The sequence below is a fragment of the Microcaecilia unicolor genome, chromosome 2 (genome assembly GCF_901765095.1).
Source record: "Microcaecilia unicolor chromosome 2, aMicUni1.1, whole genome shotgun sequence".
NCBI classification, from domain to species: domain Eukaryota; kingdom Metazoa; phylum Chordata; class Amphibia; order Gymnophiona; family Siphonopidae; genus Microcaecilia; species Microcaecilia unicolor.
The window spans coordinates 628,394,960-628,417,179 of NC_044032.1; the positions used below are offsets into that span (position 1 = coordinate 628,394,960).

At 43.3% G+C, this 22,220-nt stretch overlaps 1 protein-coding gene across 3 annotated transcripts in view; it reads left to right on the plus strand.

The window, feature by feature from the left end:
• TBC1D9 (TBC1 domain family member 9) overlaps positions 1-22,220 on the plus strand; it is a 152,718-nt gene that overhangs the window by 27,228 nt on the left and 103,270 nt on the right. For all 3 annotated transcript variants that reach the window (XM_030191703.1, XM_030191701.1, XM_030191702.1), the window contains exons 2-5: positions 11,639-11,749; positions 14,887-15,005; positions 18,179-18,407; positions 19,753-20,011. In XM_030191703.1, coding sequence (XP_030047563.1) covers positions 11,639-11,749; positions 14,887-15,005; positions 18,179-18,407; positions 19,753-20,011 — 718 coding nt within the window. The remainder of the gene's footprint in view (positions 1-11,638; positions 11,750-14,886; positions 15,006-18,178; positions 18,408-19,752; positions 20,012-22,220) is intronic.

Consider the following 22,220-nt stretch of genomic DNA (forward strand, 5'->3'; position numbering starts at 1 on the left):
GGATAAACAAAGGAATCCTGTTCAGAAGGAATGGATCCTCAGAAGCTTAGCAGAGATTGGGTGGCAGAGCCGGTGGAGGGGAGGCGGGGCTAGTGCTGTGCAGACTTTTGCAGTCTGTGCCCTGAAAATGGCAGATACAAATCAAGTATCCAAAAATATTGGGAGATCCAATACACTAGCATAAAGCGTATCGAGCTTACACTCACCAGATCGATGCAGACCACTGGACCCTGAGGCAGGTGATCGAAACGCTGGCCATCGTAGGCCGTGGTCAAGATTCGAGGTGTAAGGAAGAACGAGAAGAAAAAGAGGAGACGACAGATAAGCTAAGTTATTTCCTTGCCCATAACTTGGGTGTGAAAACAATAGAGCTGCATAGCCACGAAGATTTGAACAATAGTACATGCAAAAAACATTAAATCAATAAAATTGAGGTTTTTGGCCAATGATGAAACAGTCCAGCCCCCGAAGCTAAAAGTGTATAAGCTGGGGGGCTTCTTGAGGCCTTTTCATCAGAGAGTGAGATTAATTACCTGAGTGTAAGCTCGAGACGCCTTATGCTAGTGTATTGGATCTCCCAATATTTTTGGATATTTGGTTTATTGTAAGAGGAGACCACTTCATTTTGTAGATTTAGCTAGATACAAATCAAGGTCAGGTATGCACAAAAAGTAGCACATATGAGTTATCTTGTTGGGCAGACTGGATGGATCGTGCAGGTTTTTCTCTGCCGTCATCTACTATGTTACTACTAGCCGTTAAGCCCGTTCAAACGGGCGAGATATCCAGCTACCCTCCTCGCTGCCGCTCCCTTCCCCCTCCGTGCCAGGCCCCCTGCACTGACCTGACAGGGCCTCTCACCTCCGTGTGAAAGCGCTGCAGGCAGCAGCAGATCGCTCTGCTGCTGCCTGCAGCGCTTCCACACGGAGGTGAGAGGCCCTGTCAGGTCAGTGCAGGGGGCCCGATACGGAGGGGAGCGGGAGCGGCGGCGGGGATGGGGGGGAGGGGGGAGGTTGGTGCGCGCGATGTTCGTTTCCAGGCTCCAGCGGCAGTGGCAGCGTCCGACAGTCCAACTCCGTTTCCCTCTCTGTTCCGCCCTCTGGCGTCATCACGTCTTGACGCGAGGGCGGGACAGAGAGGGAAGTGTCTACTGCGCATTTGCAGGTGAGTTGGTCACTTGCCATTTATTTGTTTGATAGTGCGCAGGGGTGTGGCCTGGTTTGTGTAAACACATATGACACGTGCTATACGTATAAAAATACAGTAGGTGCAAATATATCAGATAAAAATGAATGTCGCGCTTCAGAGGGTTGGAATTTTCTCTGTTAATCTGGGTGCTTGTACTTAGTAAGTAGCTGGATTTTGTCAGGAGCACATGTTAATGGGTAAATGTGCCATTTGGAACAGGGTTCAAACAGAACGATTAAAACTATATAAGAAAACAAAGCTATTGAGGATTTATTGGATACATCCTAGCCTGTTAATGAAGCTGTGTTTTTGCCTAGTCTTTTCTATTTTAATGCTCAGTAGATCTTCAGACAGGCAGATAAAACTTTGCAGAGAGCCTATAGTATAGACTGGTGCACCTTTTTAAACTGAGGTATAAGCTTTCAAGGACAAGCCTGTTATCAGATGCATATTCCTTGAAAGGTCATGCGTCAGGCTACAGTAAATCTAAATGTACCTGTAGACTCCTTTTCTCTTTGGAAAAGCATCTAGTTTTATCTCTCGGGTAGGAAATTTTATGAGGAGAAAAGGGTAGCAGAGTATATTAAACCTAAAACAATCCAAGGTGGCATGGTTATGTGAGAAGGGCATTGGGTAAAATGAAGCTGATTCTTATGACCGACAAAAGAATTAGGTCAAGGGTGTGTACTCAGTATGGTGGTACTTAGTTTTTTTTAGTAAGTTCTTGATGTCCCATATTCAGGAGCCCAGGGCAGAAACCAGGGAGGGAGCCCAAAATCTGGCCTTCAGCCTGTACCTCCTTTTAGCTTGAGGCAGATTTGGGGCTCCCTATGGTATGGGGGCCCAGAGCAGTTGCCCTGTTTGCCACCCATGAACGCCAGCCCTGCCTACATTGGAGGTTCATAACTAAACTGAGCATCCTAGGGCTTGAACGGCAGAGAAGCTGTGGTAAATGCCTTTCACTTATGGAAGGTAACTAACTTGTGGAGTGCCTCAAGGGATCTGTAAAGCTGGTTTTGTCTCTGCACAATATTTAAAGGAAAATCTTTTTATGGTTTACAGTAGTCTGATAAGGGGTACCCCTGGGGAGGTAAACGGTGAGTGTCCTAAAACTTGGAGTAGTCAGATGCTTGGCAGTTAAGCTTTAATTCAGCGCAAATATAAAAAAAAAAAAAAACCCAATTCAGTACAAACATTAAAAAAAAAAAAAAAAAAAACCACCCTTCAGAGTCGTACAGTTGGTACAGAAATCCAAGGGGGAGAGTCGGGGTGACCTTGAACTGAAGGCAAGAAAAGATTTGAAGAGGATATCCCCCCTTTAGCAAAGCATAAGGCAGTAACCAAGGGTTACTGGGGTACAAAGACACTTTTTCACTGATGGATGATGTTTCTCTTTAGTCCATTGGGTGAAATCCCCCTAGAATACCATGTCCAAATCTGAAGACTATCTCCTGAAATATAGAAATGGTAGGGGTAGTTTAGAGAGGCTACCAAAATGATACATGGGCTGTACCAAAAGCCGGAGCTGGGACCAGCTTTTTATGTACCTGAGACAGATTCAGAATTTTATCCAACTGAACCCCCACTCTTTAATATTACAACTACTACTACTTGACATTTTTAAAGCGCTACTAGGGTTACGCAGCGCTGTACAATTTAACATAAAAGGACAGTCCCTGCTCAAAGGAGCTTACAATCTAAAGGACAAATGTACAGTCAGTCAAATAGGGGCAGTCTAGATTTCCTGAAAGGTATAAAGGTTAGGTGCCGAAAGCAACATTGAAGAGGTGGGCTTTGAGTAAGGATTTGAAGATGGGTAGGGAGGGGGCTTGGCATAAGGGCTCAGGAAGTTTATTCCAAGCATAGGGTGAGGCGAGGCAGAATGAGCGGAGCCTGGAGTTGGCGGTGGTGGAGAAGGGTACTGAGAGGAGGGATTTGTCCTGTGAGCGGAGGTTACGGGCGGGAACGTAAGGGGAATGAGGGAGTTGAATAGTAACGGGGTGGAGGAAGGTTGCCTGTTGCACCAGGGCTGTTTCTCCTAAGGACTTGTAGTATAGGGGCAGTGGAGCCCCTTTGACCCTTCTAACCACCTCCATCCCCAAGCTCTCAAGATGCTTGATACTATGTTGGGTGAAATATTGGTGCGACAGTGGACCTTGTGGCCCACCCTGTTCAAGTGCAGGGGTGTCAACCTTGTCTTCCGAGGGCTGTAACCCAGTCAGGATTTCCTCAATGAATGTGCGTACAAAAAGATTGCGTGCAAATAGATCTCAGTGCATATCCTGAAAAGCTGACAGGTATGAGGTTGAGGTACCTGGCTGCAGGTTTGGGGCTTGGACCTGGGGAGCGAAACCCTTCTGAAAGGGTGATGGATGCAGTCAATGGACCTTGTTTTTATCTTTAATCCATTGAGCCAACTAAACATGGAATAAACACAATTTCTTGTGGAGAGGGAAAGCTAGACATCAGCTGGGGTCTGTAGCATTGAACCAGGAATAATAAACAGACTGGATAACCTAGCAGTTTAAAACTTTTTGAAGTTTTTCATCGGTGGTTCTATGTTTGCAATCGCTGCCTATCCATTTACTGCATTGGGATTAGCAATGTTCCGAAGGTTAGTGGTAAAGTTTTGCTGGGGTGGCAAGAAACCGAAACTGCAGTGGCAACACATGGTAGGTGCTCAGAATCAAGGGGGTTTGGGGCTGCCCGATATGCGTAGATATAATCGGGCCTGTCTGCTTCAGCATCTACGGGATTGACTACTTGGAACTACTGCCTACACGGATTTAGTCTTGGAGCGGGCCTATTTTCAACCTTGGCATCTGACCTATCTGCTCCATGCTCCCCTAAAACGTTTGCCTGAGAGAGCTCGCAGGAGCATTCTGCTTAGGCCTCTTTGGTCCGTATGGAGAGATTTGCTTCCATTGTGGAGGCAGAATCCGTCTAGCAGTATGTTGTTGTCCCTGCAAGGTAATGCGGACTTCTACCGGGTAGAGAGAATCGGATTTTCTGGCAATTAGGGGAGTGGGAGGGGGGTGTCTTTGGTGGAAAGTCTAGTTAAGGCTGATCTGTCTGTTCTGTCATCTCAAGGTCTATAAAATAACGAGTGGAGTGGAACAGATAGACGTGAATCATTTGTTTACTGTTTCCAAAAATACTAGTACTAGGGGGGCATGTGATGAACCTACAAAGTAGCAAATTTAATATGAATCTGAGAATCTTTCTTCACTCAACGTGTAGTTAAACTCTGGAATTCGTTGCCAGAGAAGGCGGTTAGCTTAGTGGGGTTTAAAAAAGGTCTGGCGGCTTCCTAAAGGAAAAGTCCATAGACCATTATTAAATTGACTTAAGGAAAAGCCATTGCTATTTCTGGGATAAGCAGCATAAAATATATTGAACTTTTCGGGATCTTGCCAGGTATTTGTGACTTGGATTGGCCACCGTTGGCAACGGATTTCTCGGCTTGATGGACCTTTGGTCTGTCCTAGTGTGACAATTTTTTTTTTTTTTTTTGTTACATTTGTACCCCGTGCTTTCCCACTCATGGCAGGCTCAATGCGGCTTACATGGGGCAATGGAGGGTTAAGAGACTTGACCAGAGTCACAAGGAGCTGCCTGTGCCGGGAATCGAACTCCAGTACTTATGTACTTATATATTTTAATATGCGCAGGGCCCTGCGGCTGTTTTTGCCTATCAGTTCTCACTGTTTGGGCACCCTCCCTGAGGGTAGCTTATCTTTGAGCTTTGGACAGCAGTTGCGGGAATTTTTAGAAGGGGGACGTCTTACGCCAAATCTCGGTACCATGGTTCCATAAAGAGCTTGGTAGGCGAGGGCCAGTTAGAAACTTACAGGAAGTCACTGCTGGTTGGAGCCAGGATGTAGGTCGGCCAGTTTCAGCACAGCTCTTACTGACAGCCATTAAAAGTAGTCCCAATGTGGTACATAGCAGAGAACTGCAGGAATGCCATTTCCGGACAGTACACAGAGCATACTTCTTCCAGAGACAGGCCTATGATGTGGGAGCAGTGGACACCACTAGTTGTCTGAAATGTGCGATGGCAGAAGCCTCTTTTTTTTTTTTTTTTTTTTTCATGGAATGTGGCAGTGTAGGGAAATTAAACCGTGGGTGTTGGGACACCGAGTGGTTCTTACATTTGAAAGATCAATGTTTAGCTCCCCTAGCTTGTGGGGAGCTGGCACTGTGGGAGAAACACTATATTTTTAGGCAAATCCTGCTGTATCCTGGGGAAGAAGTGCATTCTCAACCACTGGGTATTGGATCACTCTCCCTCATTCTGGTATTGGAGGAACAAGCTCATAGAAACATGACGGCAGATAAAGACCATATGACCCATCCAGTCTGCCCATCCTCTGTAACCCCTAATTGTTCCTGTTCCTAAGCGATCCCACATGCTTATCCCATGCCTTTTTAAACTCTGGAACAGTCCTTGACTCCACCACCTCCACCGGGAGGCCATTCCACGCCTCCACCACCCTTTCTGTGAAATAATACGTCCTCGGGTTGCTCCTAAGCCTGTTTCATCTCAACTTTGTCGTATGCCCCCTCATTCCAGAGCTCTCCTTCCTTTGAAAAAAGCTCTCTTCCTGTACATAAATGCCTTTGAGATATTTAAACGTTTCTATCATGTCTCCTCTCTTCCTCCTCTCCATGTTTTGGTTCATAAGCCTATTCCTATAATTTTTGCATTCAAGACCGCTTACTAATTTCATAGCCGCCCTCTGGACCGACTCCATCCTGCTTATATCTTTCCGTAGGTGCGGTCTCCAGAACAGCACACAGTACTCCAAATGAAGCCTCACCAGAGACTTGTACAATGGCACTCGCCTCCTTTTTCCTGCTGGTCATGCCTCTCTCTATGCACCCAAGCAACCTTCTGGCTTTGGCCGTCACTTTTTCTACCTGTTTGAAAGCTTTAAGGTCGTCAGACACAATCACTACTACTACTATTTACTACTATTTAGCATGTCTATAGCGCTACAAGGCGTACGCAGCGCTGCACAAACAATCACCCCCAAGTCCCGCTCTTCCTTTGCACACTGAAGCACTACACCCCCTATACTGTACCGTTCCCTCGGATTTTTGCGACCCAAGTGCATGACCCTGCATTTTTTGGGATTAAACCTTAGTTGCCAAAGCTCCATGAACTTCATGAACATCATAGCTCCATGAACTTATGATCCGGGAGCACACCTGTCCCCTAGGAGGCAGCAGAGATTCCTTGCAGTGTGGGAGGCCTATTTGAACAAGATGTCCCCACTGGCACGTAGCCAGATCTTGAATAGGTTTTTACTGGGGTGCTGAGGGCGGCTTGGGTGGGTGGTGGTCGGGCATTGCACACCAGGGATGGTAGGGACAGTTGGGGGGGGGGGTAGGGATTTGTACATGGCATTAGGTAGGGAGGGACCCAAAGGACGTCGGTCCTACCTAAAATTAAGAATTACACTTCAATAGTTCTTTTACTGGGTTTGAGTTGTTTAAGGATGGTGGGAGACACTCAGACGTAGCTTGTTTGTACTTCTGTCATTGTAGTCTCAACTCCACTGTTGTATTTAATATTGCAATGTGTTGGACATAAAATTGAGGGTAGACCTGGTTGGTGAGGGTTGGGAGCTTGGGGGGGAACATCTTGAAATTGACGGCAGTTGTTACCTTGCTATTTATATTATGATTGTATTGCTTCTGGACATTCTGTATATTTTACAATGTGATTGAAGTCTTCTGTCATCAATAAAAAAGAAACCGTTGAAAGTTTCAACTTTTTGAAAGGGCAAGATCACTGCAGAGAAGAAAATCAATAGACTTATTTAATTCTGTTTGAGTCATGTGTTTGCACAAGGACTTGGTGTTCAGTTCTAAGTGGAGGGCTTCCTTAAGAGCACTTATGTTGTAATCACATATGAGCTAATGCAGATAAACAGGAAAAACAGATTGTGCATAATATATTTGGCTCACTTGTGAACTTTAAAGATACATTAGTTCCCTGTTAACTTTCCTCTTGTTCTTATAAAATCATTAATTAGCATGCACAAATTCCCTATAATGTACGTTCAGACATTATTTTTATGTGCTGAAATTATGACCATAGTAAACATGAAGACTTTAGTTCAGGCAGGGTTGCTGAAACCTGGATCCTCTATTGCCTCCAAGACCCTGATCTGCTTACCTTTGCATTAGACTGCTAGCTTAATTTTTAGTGTCACTCTTCTGACCTCTGTGGTATGGAAAGGTCATTTGAGCCCCCAGGTACAGTAATTCCCTTTTTAAAAGGGAGGAGCTTTCCTTTAAATGGAAGGCAGTTGCACCTTCAGTGAAACTGCATTTTCAATTTGTTAAAAAATTTTATGAAGACTTAGTGCTGGATTATCTGCAAAGTATCCTATAAGCTGGGAAAGCCCAAATTTAATCATTCTTCCCTTTGTATGTGGTGGTGGTTTTATTTTTGTTGCATTTGTATCCCACATTTTCCCACCTTTTTGCAGGCTCAATGTGGCTTACATGGTACCGTAATCGGCGTTAACCGGTTAGACCTGCTCTGGAGGGGACCACCTGCCAAACCTCTACCACCCTTTTCTACTGCTGTGCTTTCTATCTATTACTTTCCATTGCAATTGTTCCTGATTCCTTCAAACATGCTGAGTTACACCACTCCTCAAACTTCACTGGCCCCTACCTGCCCTTCCAGCTATCATCTCATTTCTCTCCTCCCATTCTTATCAAAGCTATTCAAACTGAGCAAGACAAGGAAAGTGTAGCAGCAAAACAAGAACAGAGTATTTAAAAATTGAAACCAAAGTAAAAAAAATTTTAAAGAAGTTTTAATAGCAAGAAATGCATGTGTGTGTACACCCTGATTATGTAAGGCTGACCGCCTAGACCTTTCGTGTCTAGAATGTTTAATTGACACATTCAAATATTTTAGTTGTTGATATATTAAAATATTTTTCTTTTTTGATTGTAATGTTTATTGTACTAAAGGTTCTCTGGATAACTGATGGTTTAAATGTAGAATTAGTTGATTTGTATTTCACTTAGAAGTTGACAGTCAAGCGGATTATGTTTCAAATGGGGGTTGGGGGGGGGTACGCACTAAACTTCAACCTTCCCCCCCCCCCCCACAAGCTCCCAATTGACCCATCACATTCTTTTGCCTATGCCCCACAGAAGAAAAGTGAAATCTTGCTATTGTAGTGGTCTGCAAATGGCTTGAGGTACTTAAATAATCAAAAAAACAGAAGAAACTAGTCTTTGCAAAAATAATACAACAAAACAAAACAGCGAAGATGACTAAAAAAAAATAAATAAAAAAAGGATGACGCTTCTAATGGAAAATACAATTCCAAGGATAACAAATTGGATGGTCGATGAGCAAGACTAGACACAGCTGTGTTTTGGCCTATCCGGCCTGCATCAGGAGTCTATTGAAAACAACATCATATAAAAGTATCATGTAAAGACAGTAAGTATGTGTCAATTTCATATGTAAGGAATTAAACCTATTAAATTGACTGAAAAATGCTGCAAACAATAGAGTAGAATTATCTCCAGAATTAAATGGTGATACAGTAATGACCATGATTAGTAGAATGAGCAATACATAAATAGCTTAATGATCAAAATGTCTGTAAGATGATATATAAATAACAGAGAGAAATGCCTATTAAATTAAGTAATTAAGATTAAAAAACATGGCAACAGAAATTACCATGAACGATAAGATAAAGTTATATGTAAGATTCAATGATATCAGCATTTAAATGAAAGTCTAAGATTAATTGTAATAATAAGACATAATAAAGAGACTCTCTGTCATGTGTTCAGCGCTGCGTGCGTCTGGTAGCGCTATACAAATGTTAATAATAATAATAAAGTACATGAAAATTTGTAGATATACAGTGGTGGCCATTATCATTAAGGTAAAACATGCACAGATAACCGTTAACATTAAAAAATCTTAGTGGTGGCCATTGTCATTGAGATAAAACATATATAGATAACCGTTAACATTAAAAAGTGTATTGAAAATTATATCTGAAGACATACCCCAATCAATGTGAATGAGTGCAAGCGTGAATAAGCATTTAGAACAATGGAAATATAGTAATCGTTGACATAAGAGGAAAAAAATATCAGACGGAACAATCTTGTGGATCTCCTTAACCATGTGTGTGACAATTATCTAAAGCTAATTTGGAATGGAAGAATGAATGAATGTATTACCTTTCTCCATCAATTGTCAATTCTTATATTTTTCACCATCAAATGTGACAAATCTTGTTTCTAAAAAAATGTATACACACACGTGTAAATATAAGTTTATATATGTTGTAATAATCCTAAAACTTGTGATGCGATATAATAACCAAAAAAACACATACAAAAAGAAGGCTATTTTGGTTAAGTTGGGAATCTAAATTTATGTAATGGTAAATATCTGGACAGAAAATTTAACTGTTGGCACTTAAGATAGAGCCTCTGGATTGATCTGTGGGACGCCATGGAAGGAAAAATTAATTCTTACCTGATAATTTTCTTTCCAGTTAGTCCCAACAGATCAATCCAGAGGTCCCCCCTTGGGTTTACTGTCTGCGGTTTTGTTGCGGTTGGTTAGGTTTTTTTTTCGGGCTCCGTTGTTCTGAGTGTTCCTTTGATTAAAAAAATAAAACATAGAAGTGGTGGAAGTATGTTGGGCAATTGGTCTGACAATGTCAGGAGAGTTTTCTATTGTTTCCATTCCACGGCTTCGTTCATACTGAGGTTCAGCTGGCTGCACAGGTCCACGTATAGGAAACCTCAGAGGTAGAGGGACACAACCCACAAGTCTCTGGATTGATTTGTTGGGACTAATGTAAAGTATTTATCAGGTAAGAATTAATTTTTCCCACATGCACCATGCAAACAGCGTGAGGGTGGAGACTGGTTCGTTCTCAGTAAAACAGAATTAGTCGGTGCTATTCAGCCACCATCAGAGAGCTATGCAGATACCAGGACAGCAAAAAGCTTGTCCTACCTTAAAACTGCTGAGCAATCCAGAAATCGCCACTATTTGCTAGCGCTGGTCACCCAAGTAATGCTCAGCATGGCTGCTGCAGGGCTTGGCTCAGCTCGGCATCCCCACCCCCCCCCCCCCCCAAAAATGTTTACTTTTACAGCTGAGCTCTGGATTTTTTTTCTCCTTCCTCGCTGCGTCAGTCTGTCTTCCCCTGTATGGCCGGGCTCTGCAGATACTTGAGCCACACCGTTCAGGAAGTTAGGGAAGTTTCATGGGACCTGAAATCGCAAGACTTCCTGCACACAGTGCGGGTCACGTATCTGCAGAGCCTGGCCGTGCAGGAGAAGACAACTTTGAGGCAGCGAGGAAGGAGAAAAATCCGGAGCTCAGCTGTAAAAGTAAATGCGGGGGGGGGGGGGGGGGTGCATTAAAAAAAAAAAAAAGTTGCAGCATTAAAATTAGCGTGTTAAAAATTTTTTATGTATTAATTGCACACCCCTAATTATAATGCCTTATCTTTCTGTTCCTCTTAAACTCAACAAAAGTTCACCAGATAGTATAAACGGCTAATTTGTGCTGAGAATTGGCTTGATGTGAAATTGACATTAATTAGATTTAATTGAAATGTGTATGCGTTAGTTTAGGCGTGGGATCCGTGCCTAAATTTTATGCGTGAGTCAAAAAAGGGGGTGTGGAAATGGGCAGGCTGAGGGCGTTCCTTTAAGTTAGGTTAGAGAATAAGGGCATAAGTGTACGCGCCACGTTTTATTGTTGCAAATGACCGCGCCTAAAGTTAGACGGGATTCCCGGGCGTAAGCACTATTCTATAAGCTGTGCCTAACTTTAAGCGCGTTTTGTAGAATAGTGCTTTTTTTGGCACCATATATAGAATGTACCCCTATGTGGGTGGATATTAGCAGGAGAAATTCAACATACTTGGTTGGGAGGGAAAACTAACCAAACTACACTCTGACCCCAACGTTTTCTAATTTGATGTTGCAGTGTGGGGCAATTGGTTGGTTGGTTGGTCCATGGCCCATTGACCCACCTCATTCCAGTGCCTATAGTTGCTGAAGTTATTTTTCTGTTTAAGGGACCCTTGAATGCCCTCCCGCAGGAGGTGGTGGAGATAAAAATGGTAACGGGATAAAAAAATGCGTGGGATAAACATAAAGGAATCCTGTTCAGAAGGAATGGATCCTCAGAAGCTTAGCAGAGATTGGGTGGCAGCACCGGTGGTGGGAGGTGGGGCTAGTACTGGGCAGACTTCTATGACCTGTACCCTGAAAATGGCAGATATCTTGTTGAGCAGACTAGATGGACCGTACAGGTCTTTTTCTGCCGTCACTTACTATGTTACTATGTAGTAGCTTTTATAATGTAGTAGCAGTAGAGGCGGTCTCTTGGTATTAACATAACTTTCTGTTGCCTTTCCAGGTCTTCTTGTTGGTACTCTTGATGTTGTCTTGGACTCCAGTGCCAGAGTGGTCCCTTTCAGAATCCTCTATCAGACACCAGACTCCTTGATATACTGGGCTATTGCCTGTGGTAAGGGAATATAAGCGCACATGAAATGTTTTGCTGGAAGCTGTGTTGATGAATCAAAGCTATATTGGGTCTTGTATAGCTGGGAGGAAATTAAAATATGCAGAACTGATAAAATAGCTCTCTGTGATGTATAGGGATTGTTAAAATAGCTAACGCTACATATCTACTTTCCCAAGATTCTAGTAAGCTAAACTTGTTAACAAGCTGAAAGCACAGCTGATGGGCTGCTTTTCTCCTTAACAGAAGTTTGATGCTTTTTCCAAAATGGGAGAACAGAGCTGCTGTGGTATTCTTTACAATGTTTTGGAAGACTGTTTTGGATGGAAACCTTTTGTTAACCTCATGTCTAGGACACTCATCCCAAACACGCTAGTGCACCTTAGTAAAAGACCCCGCTAAATGAGGTCTGTAGCATCTGGTGTGTTTGGATTTTTTTTCCCCCCATGATTTAGATTGCATTGCAACTTCGTGCAACAGCCAGGTGTTGCTGTACCTTGAAACATTTTATTACAATCGTTTGTACTGCTGTAAAGATGCTCAGTAGCCCCACATCACAGCAGTTTACATTACTAAAATTACAAAGAACTAGCACATAAGGAAGCACATGATGTCCAGAAGGGTATGGGAGCAGGAAATTAGGACAGGGTAGACGGTATCCAGTGAGGTGTTAGGTGCAGGATGCTACAGGTCAAGAATGGGGGAAAAGCATTTCTTAGTCTTTAGTGCCACCATAAATTCTTTGTAATAATGTAAAGTGGCTCTTCTTTAAATGCGAGATCATGAAGAACACAAAACCACAATGTTCAAATCGACTACAGCAAGGGTACACAAATAAAAGCCTGACATGGCCATGTTTTGCCAAGAAAGGCTGTGTCAGGGGCACTCTAGGAAATTGAATCATATTAAAAAAAAAAAAAAATGAGACCATATATGATACCAAAACAATCCAAATTAAAACATTGATAGACTAATGTATAAAGTCATAAGCATCTTTATGAATCCATGAGAGAGAGAAATCATTGACAAGTCCACATACATCTAAAAATCAATAAACAAGAACTTTAACCCCTCTGCGTAGGTCCCGATGAATTCTTAATCTGTTATGGAGTCACACATGCTTGTAACTTTTTTTTTTTTTTTTTTTTTTTTTTTCCTTCTTCATAGATTTATGTGGTTTTCTTTTCTTTGTGGCCTGCTATGTTTGCGGTTCTGTAACCTTGCAGATTTAAGCCTCTCTTCTTTAAATGTGAGGTGACAAAGTTCACAGAAAAGTTGTAAAAGGGAGTAGTTTAACTTGTGGCTCACGAAAGCATTCAGGCCATTGTGAAACCACCAGAAGAAATTTAAAATCCCAAACCTTAAGTGTTAGCACCATCTGCAAAAGGTTTGCTATTCATTTTCTCTCTTGAATGTTGTGCTTATCCTCTCCTCTCACTCAGAACTCCAGTCACCCGAAACATTGCAGGGCTCCCAGAAAGATGATCAGAAGCCCATGCTTCCAAACAGCTCTTAAAAATAGAGCCAGAAAGGTTCGGGGCTATACTGCCCCTATGAGAGCTAATAGCATGCAAATATTGGCACACTATTTGCTCTGATCATTGGGGAAAAGTGCAGGAGGATTGTGCCTGAGCATGTTTTAAAGGTCAATCCTCCAGCACTAGTTTGACAGGTCTGGGCTGTCAGAGGAGATGGCGGTCCATGGGACCCCCAGACTTCTGCCACCCGTGGCCTAGTGCCACCCCAAGCAACCCCCCCCCCCCCCCCCCAGATAGTGACATGGGGGCTGGAGGTCCGAAGGCACAGGTGGCTGGAAATCCGGTGGATCTCCAGCCCCCCCCAACACCCAAAAAGGAATCCTTGGTGGCCCAAGTGGGCTGCCATCCCAACCCCCATCCTCCTTAGTGGTCTAGAGGAGCCCTCCCCCCTATGCTCTATATCTCTCTGGAGGAGGGAATAGCACACTCCCTCCTCGTCCAGCGCCGCCTTCAAAATGGCGGCACTCTGCCCAGTGCATTCTGGGTTGCAGTGGGCATGGCTTCCATATAAGGGAAACCTTACTCCCTTACAAAGCATATCACAGGATGTACAGGGCAGGGCACCACCATTTTGAAGGTACTGCTGGATGAGGAAGGAGTGTGCTACTCCCTCCTCCTCCCATCAGAGAGGTACAGGTGGGAGGGCTCCAGTAGACCACCAAGGAGGATGGGGGTTGGGGTGGCAGCCCACTTGGGCCACCAGGGATTCTTTTTTGGGTGTTGGGGGTTTAGGGTAGCTGGAGATCCACCAGACCTCCAGCCCTTTGTCGCTGTCTGACGGGGGGGGCTTGGGGTCACATCTGTTGGAGAGGGATGGGGGGGGGCTGCTAGCATGCAGGTGCATTCTGGTTAGGGATCCCCATTCCTCCCCATTGCTCTGTAAACCCTAATGCCAGCTCTGAGCTGGCTTAGGGTTTACAGCGGTAGCAGTGTGCTAATTTGGCACTCTGCCCGCTGAGCATTGAGGAGGAATAATAATGTCCCTGTTTAACATTCATTTGCATGCAGTTAGCGTTCAGAGCCGGCAAACGCGTTGTTACACTGGCGCTAATGGTCTCTAGTGTCCGCATTTGCTGTTGATCATTTGGGCATCTGTTTGGATATTGCTTGGGTAACCCCATTCCAGCCTTGTATCATAAGTTAGTGCTTCTCAGCTCATGTTTTCAGGATAACTATGACTATGTATTAGAGCGATTTGCATGCACTGCCACCTTGGTATGCAAATCTATCTGGTGTATAATCATTGAGGATATCTTGCAGACTTGGCAGGGTGCGTCTTGAGGACTGGTTTGAGAACCAGTGGCGTAAGTAATGCTCAATCCTCCAACTCCTGGAAAAGCATTCAATGGGCTGTACCTGCAATGTTGGGCAAACTGAATTAGTCAAATATTACGGGTATTATGTAATCTCTTTATTTTTTTTTTTTGTTGAGCTGTAAAGTCTTTAATTGATTTTGATCAAGATAGTCCAGCCAAGTAGATCCTTATACAGGATCCCATTTCTCAAGTGTGGAGTGCAAGCTTGAGCCTTGGCTTGGCCATCTTTCTGTTCTATTAATCGATCCATGTTTCGAAATCAGCAGACTGACACTTTTTGGGACAGGTGGTTCCCGGAAGGAGATTACAGAGCACTGGGAGTGGCTTGAACAGAACCTGCTGCAGACGCTCTCCATTTTTGAGAACGAAAACGATATAACAACTTTTGTGAGAGGAAAAATACAGGTATAGTACATATATAGTGCTATCAAAACGTTATCCTAGGTAACTTGCTATGAACGTCTGTTCTCTAGGAGCTTAGTAAGTTAACTGAAAAGAGAGGCTGAGTGTACCATTATCCTATCACTTTAAAAATAAAAAAAGGCTAGATCTCGCACTGTTCCTAATCCACTGTATTAATTGCTAGCCCTCTAATACGTGCTGCCATGTTTCTTCTTGATCAACTATTGCGATGCTCCTCAACCCAGTTTTTGAAGTGTACTTAGTCCCATCAGGTTTTCAAGATATCTAAAGTGAATACGCATGATTGAGATTTGTACTCACTGCTTCCTTGGTATGTAAATCTCACCTCATGCATATTCATTGTGGGCATCTTGAAAACCTGATTGGACTCGGGCCTCAAGGACTGGGTTGAGAAGCACTGTACTAATGCACTTGTTATATATTTTTTTTGGTGGCAGTTGTATAAATTGGTTCCTTGGTCTAGGCACCTCCCATGCTGTGCACTTAGTACCAATAACAGCATTGTGGCACCAAGGTTCTGTTATAGAATGCTGGTGTAAGTGAGCATTGGTACAACATTTTACACCATGTAAATGGCAGTGGATGTTGAGATGCCTGGGTGTAAACTGCACATGTACCTGGGAGACATGCCCATAGTCCACCCCCTGTCTGTGTACACCCCGCTTGCAGTTGGGCGCCATTATAGAATTGCATGTAGTATACATAGGCACCTGCAATGGTGCCTAAGTACCACTTTATAGAATTGCCCCATTCCATAGATCAATCCAGAGATGTGTGGGTTTTGTTCCTCCAGCAGGTGGAGCTGGAGAGAACGCCAGAGCTCTGCCATAAGGGATACTGTACAGCAGCCTTACTTTTGGCATTCTCTTGTCTCAGCAGGTGGATTATATCCTGTGCAGCTCTTTGAATGGTGCTTGCTCTTGGCCTGTTCCCTCAGGTCTAGTTGAGCTTTGGGGGTCCTGGCTTTCTCTGCCTACTTGTTGGGGTGTACACCCGGTGGGGCCAGGTCCCTCCCTCCCCACCCACTTCCCCACCTCTCTGTGCATGAGACTTTACCATGGAAGTTGATCTATTGCCTCCGAGGAAAAAAAAACGGTTGCCAGAGATGTCCGGGTGTTAGGCAGCAGATGTCTTTATGCTAGTCCTGTAGTTGCTCTGCCTCAGTTGTCTACAGACTCCTAGAGCTGTATTTTCTGTTTTCCTCCCTTGGTCTGCGCCAGTAGAGCATTTTGGGGCTGTTTTCTTAGGAACCCCCTGGTGGGCAGTGTTGTCTCACCACTTTGTCAGCAGTGCTGGCATGTCTTTAAAAAAGAAGGAAAAAAAACCCAACCACAATAAACAGATCACGCAGGAAACAGGGAAGGGTACAACGTAGCCCTTCCTCTTCTGTTGCGGCATGCTTCTCAGTGCGCTTTTCAGGTTTTTATCTACCCTCACGTTGTTTGGCTGATGTGGTGGTATCAGAAATCCTTCCTGACTTGTTCTGGTGATGTCGCCTCCGGGAGCGATGTGTGTGTTGGGACCAGCCACCTGGCGCACTGTGGGGGTGATCTCTCTATTCTACAGTTCTTGATGTAGCTTTTGGTGTGGTGTTTTGGGATGCTGGAGAGAAACTGGCTGGCCCTCGGTCCCCATGGGCCTTGTTGGGAGCCCTCTTGCTTGTTTTGCCTGTCCATGCCCCTTTTTTGCTATGCTCTGCCTCCTGTGGGTGGTGCCCTAGGGCCTCGCTCTGGCTCCATTTCTGGTTACCGAGCTTTGCCCCATGTAGGGATGTTGACCATTGATCCGCCTCTGGGTATCGGGCCTAGCTGGTCTGACATCGACCTTAGCTCGCACTTTGATATGGTTTTGGCTGTAGAGTGTGGTGCTGGGTCCGGTTGTCAAGGCTTGCTCCATTTCTGGGTGTTGCTTGTGCGGGCTTTGGAGGTTGAACTTTGCTCCGTGTCTGTTGTCCCTCGGGCTATCCTTGGCCGATAGCCTGGCTTCATTTCTGTCTGGCAGGTCTTGCAACATTTCTGGTGGACTAGCCTTCTGTGATTGATGGCGGGCGCCACCTCTGGCTGTTAAGTTTTGGCTTCGTTGTGACCTATCGACCCTGGTTCTGTCATGGTGCTGATTTTCCTTACTGCTTTGGTATCGATCATAACTGAAAGTGAGACTGCTGCACAGTATCCCTTATGGAAGAGCTCTGGCGTTCTCTCTAACTCTACCTTCTGGTAGAGGACATACCCCTCTCGACTCTGAGACTAATGGAAAGAAAATTATCAGGTAAGGACTAATTTTACCTTTGTGGTGTTTTTGCTGCTAGTACAAGATTCCAGTAGTTCCAAGACTTGTATTGCAGACCCTGTTTTAGAGCTCTTGTTTGAGCTGAGGTCTGCAGCACTTCCAAATAAAGAGAATTTGTATTTTCGTCTGTCACATATGCTTCTGTTTGTCGGTGGCTAAGAGTATAGAGCTGTACTCATGGAATAAGTTGTTTGGGTTGAATGGTCTCTCCAGTAGTACTCTATAGCCCTAGCTTAAGTTTGCTGGTTCAAAGCTTGAGGCAATATATGGCCTAAAAAACTGTGTTCTGTTTTCTGAATATTACTGCACAACAGGGATTTGCACATGAGAATCTGAGTGCTGAAATAGGTTCTAGCCTTTAGGAGATGACAAACCAGGGAAGGGAGGAGCTTGCTGGACTAATTATGCATGATTTTGTTCTGCTAGTTTTTATAGCCACACTAGCCTAGACAGGGTAATTCTTTGAGTGCAATAGTTAAAATATCACCAGGAAGATTCTTGAAGAAAGGGAAGGGGCTCAATTAAACTGGATGTTTTTTTTTGACTAGTTTCTTAAACCTCTCCTGGAGGCACATCATAAGGTTCTCCAGTTGAGCCTTGCAGACAGAGCCCTTCAGTACTATGTTAGAGATCTAGTGTATGCATATCTTGGGCTTGCTTATTGTGGTAATCCTGAAAACATGACCAGATTTCCAAACTTCTTTGAGATACACCCATCTTCTGACCATAGTTCAGGCCTGGGCACTTGTCCTTACCATGAGACGTAAATTAGTGCTGCGTTTCCTTAGATTTGTGAATTTTGTTGATGTAGTGTTTACATGTATGTCAAGAATATTTAAACATGTTCTAGTGATCCTTTTCTTCAGGGCATCATTGCTGAATATAATAAAATCAACAATATCAAGGAGGACGATGATACCGAGAAGTTCAAGGAAGTTACTGCTAAATTCCATAAGCTTTTTGGAATGCCAGAGGAAGAGAAGCTGGTTAACTATTACTCCTGTAGCTATTGGAAGGGAAAGGTTCCCCGCCAGGGCTGGATGTACCTCAGTATCAACCACCTTTGTTTCTCTTCTTTTCTCCTTGGAAAAGAAGGTATGTAGAAGAGTGTTCAAATATCTACATGGTTTACAAGTGTATCAACTCTTTGACATTACCCTATGAGTTCTATGTTTAATTTCTTTGTTCTCCTTTTTCTTCCAGTTCAGCTGGAACCAGTTCTTTGGCTCCTGTTATGAGCCCTCCCCCCCCCCCCCCCCCCCCCCCCCCCCCCCCCCCCCCCTTGGCAGCTGCTTGGGGATTTCCCCGGTACTTTTAATAGACCCATCCTTACATTGTTAATCTGCACTTCATTTTTTTTCACCTGGAGAAATCTTTGATCTCCAAAACCCATGTGCTAAAATACTGTTCTTATTTCAATATAAAAAAGTTCTAATGCACATGAGATCGAGAACATTTTGGATCCATCTAGTCTTTTTATGTATATTCAATCTTCAGACAAGGTGTCTTATATTTTTTGTGCATCTTTTAACTGCTGGTAGGCAAGGCTGAATAAAATCCAGATTATTCAGCACCTCTATCTGGATAGTGGCTGGCACTGAAAATCAAGATTCAGCAGTGACCAGCACTACTACCCAGATAGCAGCAATATTGATATTCAGTTAGTTGATCTAGTTTTTATCTGACTAGCAGTGATGAGCTCCACCCCGCTCCACTTACAAGACTGCCTGGGTGGTCTGTAAGGATATTCAGTAGCACTATTTGCATAATGCAGTTAACTATGGTAGTTATGCAATGTATTGATCAGGCTAGTTCCACTTGAATATCAACCTGACAGTGCCTGAAAAAGGATATTTGGTCAAAGCGAAGATGCTAGTCATGCTAAATGTTACGTCACTGTGAAACAAAAAAAAATGTTAAAGAATTGTAAAAGGGGAGGAAGGATGTTGAGTGTCCAGCATCACCTTTTTACAAGTGTGTAGCAGATACTTAAGGCATATCGATGTGTTGTCTATGGCCTTAAAGGATTTGTGTGCCAGATATTTCCCTCAGGCATAACCATGTGTCTATGGCCTTAAAGGATTTGTGTGCCAGATATTTCCCTCAGGCATAACCATGTGTCTATGGCCTTAAAGGATTTGTGTGCCAGATATTTCCCTCGGGCTGTATACTACACACCAATACCAGTTATTGTATGTCAGTTCTTGCAAATAGTTATCTTGTGTTCTGTTGGCATTTGTATCAATGCTGAAGTCACTTCTGACCACATAATGAGGTAGAATGAAATGGGGACTGTTTTTGTAATGGGATGTGAAAGCAAATGCTTGCCTCAGAACTATTTTGGTTTAACTTGATATTTCTTTGAACACAAGTGCTAGAGTACTCCAGATGAGAATTGGTGCAAAGCTCATTCTTTTGACTTATTTCCTTATCTTTTTAGCAAAATTAGTGATCCGCTGGGTTGATATCACTCAGCTTGAAAAGAATGCCACACTACTCTTCCCGGACATCAAAGTGAGTATAAGGGCAAGTGAGCACTATTTCTCCATGTTTCTCAACATTGGTGAGACCTTCAAGCTGATGGAGCAACTGGCCAACATTGCCATGAGGCAGCTGTTGGATAATGAGGGATTTGAGCAGGACAGGTCACTACCAAAGCTGAAGAAGAAATCCCCCAAAAAGGTGTCATCTTTAAAACGGTGAGTAGATCCTTGAACCTCTTCTGGTTGTGCCTTTTAGAAGAGTCAAAAGATGTTGGCATACCTTTTTTTATTCATATTCATTCATATATGGGTTTCCCCAGAAGTAATCCAGATGTATACTTTGAAAATTGATACATTAGTTCTATATTTGACTCACTATGTGCTGTATAAATTTAATGTTTAGCATGACTAGTTAGTTTATTCCAGGACAAGGGTTGAGTTTACATGAGATGGCTTGCAAAAACATATATGTTGTCATTGTGTGTGTAGCCCTCATACCATGTCCTCGCCATAAAGGGAAGCTTGAATGGGGTGTGGTGGGCCATTCCAGAGTAGGGAGTGACTCCTGGAACCTTAGTTTCCCACTAAACTCTTAAAAATTACAGCCGACAGAGACCAATGAGCCATCTGAACCCTAAACCTTCTGCTCTCCCACCACCCGAAGGCCCTCCCTGGGCCTTCCTTTGCATTAAACAGCCTGGTGGCCTAGTGGCTGCTTCTGGACAAGAATGATCCCCAGTCCTGGTAGACATTTTGGCTGAAGAACCTGCAGGGACCAGAGTAACTGAGGGTCTCTCTTGCTCAGAAGCCGCTACACCATCAGACAAAATAGACCAGAGTACTTTATTCTTCAAGTTAGCACCTTTGAGACCACCTAAGCTCCTCTCGAGGAGTTGATATCACTCTCTGTACCTTCATCAAAAGAAACTGCATGATGTGATACCTTTTTGAGCCTTCTCAGTTGCCCCCCCACCCCCCCACCACACACACAAACTCTGGAACTTACTCCCAGAAGGGCTACGTCTAACTCAAGACTAACTGTACTTCAGAAAACAAGCGAAAGCCTGGCTCTTCTCTTAAGGCTAACCATACACTCACTCCACACCTGGACTAGCTTGCTGCATACCCTGTAACTTAGTCCAATTCGTCAGTTTTTTAATTTCTGTACATACAACTTGCCTTGAGTTTAGCTACCATCTATGTATCCCAATTGTTCTGGCTATATATTTGAACTTGGCACCTGGCTACATTGTAAAATAACTAATTATAAGAACAGCATTAGCATCATTTCTGTTTGAATTTTCTGTGTGCGTATTAAGTGTTATGCTGGCCTCATATTATCGGTTTGAATGTTCTTCAATGCTGTCTATTATAATACTGTTTTTATTGTACTGATATTTATGATCTACAGTGCTATTGTGTATATTTGATACTGTTTCAGGTTAGTCCTATTACTAGGTTTCAATTTGCTGTTTCCAAGTTTACCTCATTGATTTGTATTTTATGCTTATTTGGTCACTTTTCTATTATGCAGTTAACTAAATTGTAAAGTTTGTTAAACTCTTATCTGCTGTACACAGCCTTGGGTGAATCTCTTCATAAAGGCAGTTAAATTTCAATAAATAACTAGGGTAAGGCTGCTTCATTTTTAATTTCTGTCCAGAAAGAGCCAAACTGAGCCGCATCCAGTTTTGTTTACAAAACAAAACAAAACCAAAACCCTGGCACTGATACCAGTGATTGAACATAGTTATAGTTAATGCAGTATAACATTTAAATAAACTTGCAGATCATAAACATTTAAAAGTCATCAGCAAATGCAAGTACTTTTAACAGAAGAGTTTTCGATTCTAATACCTTGTATTGCTCTATCCTGGCACAACATTTCCCCCCCCCCCCCCCCCCCCCCCAAAAAAAAAAGGAAAAGCAGAGGGGATAGTGGGCAGCCCTGGCGGTTTATTTTATTTATTGCATTTGTATCCCACATTAATCCCACCTCTTTGCAGGCTCAATGTGGCTTACAATTCGTCATGGATATTGGAAGTAGAAAAGAATATACATTTGGTTTATGGAGGGTTAGGGTTTTATGGTGGTGAAGTACATGGTTGTATTACAGCAAAAGACGTTATAAGACATTCCTATATATATTAGATTGTACAGTTACATGTGTTGATCTTTGTGATAAATCTTGTCGAAGAGATCAAGTTTTCAGTAGTTTGCGGAAATTGGCCAGTTCATGGACCGTTTTCAAGTTGCGTGGTAGTGCGTTCCATAGCTGTGCGCTCATATAGGAAAAGGTAGATGCATGCAACAATTTGTATTTCAGACCTTTACAATTGGGAGGATGAAGATTGAGGAATGTGCGAGAAGATTTTATTGCGTTCCTGGGTGGTGGTTCTATTAGGTCTGACATGTAGGCTCTCCA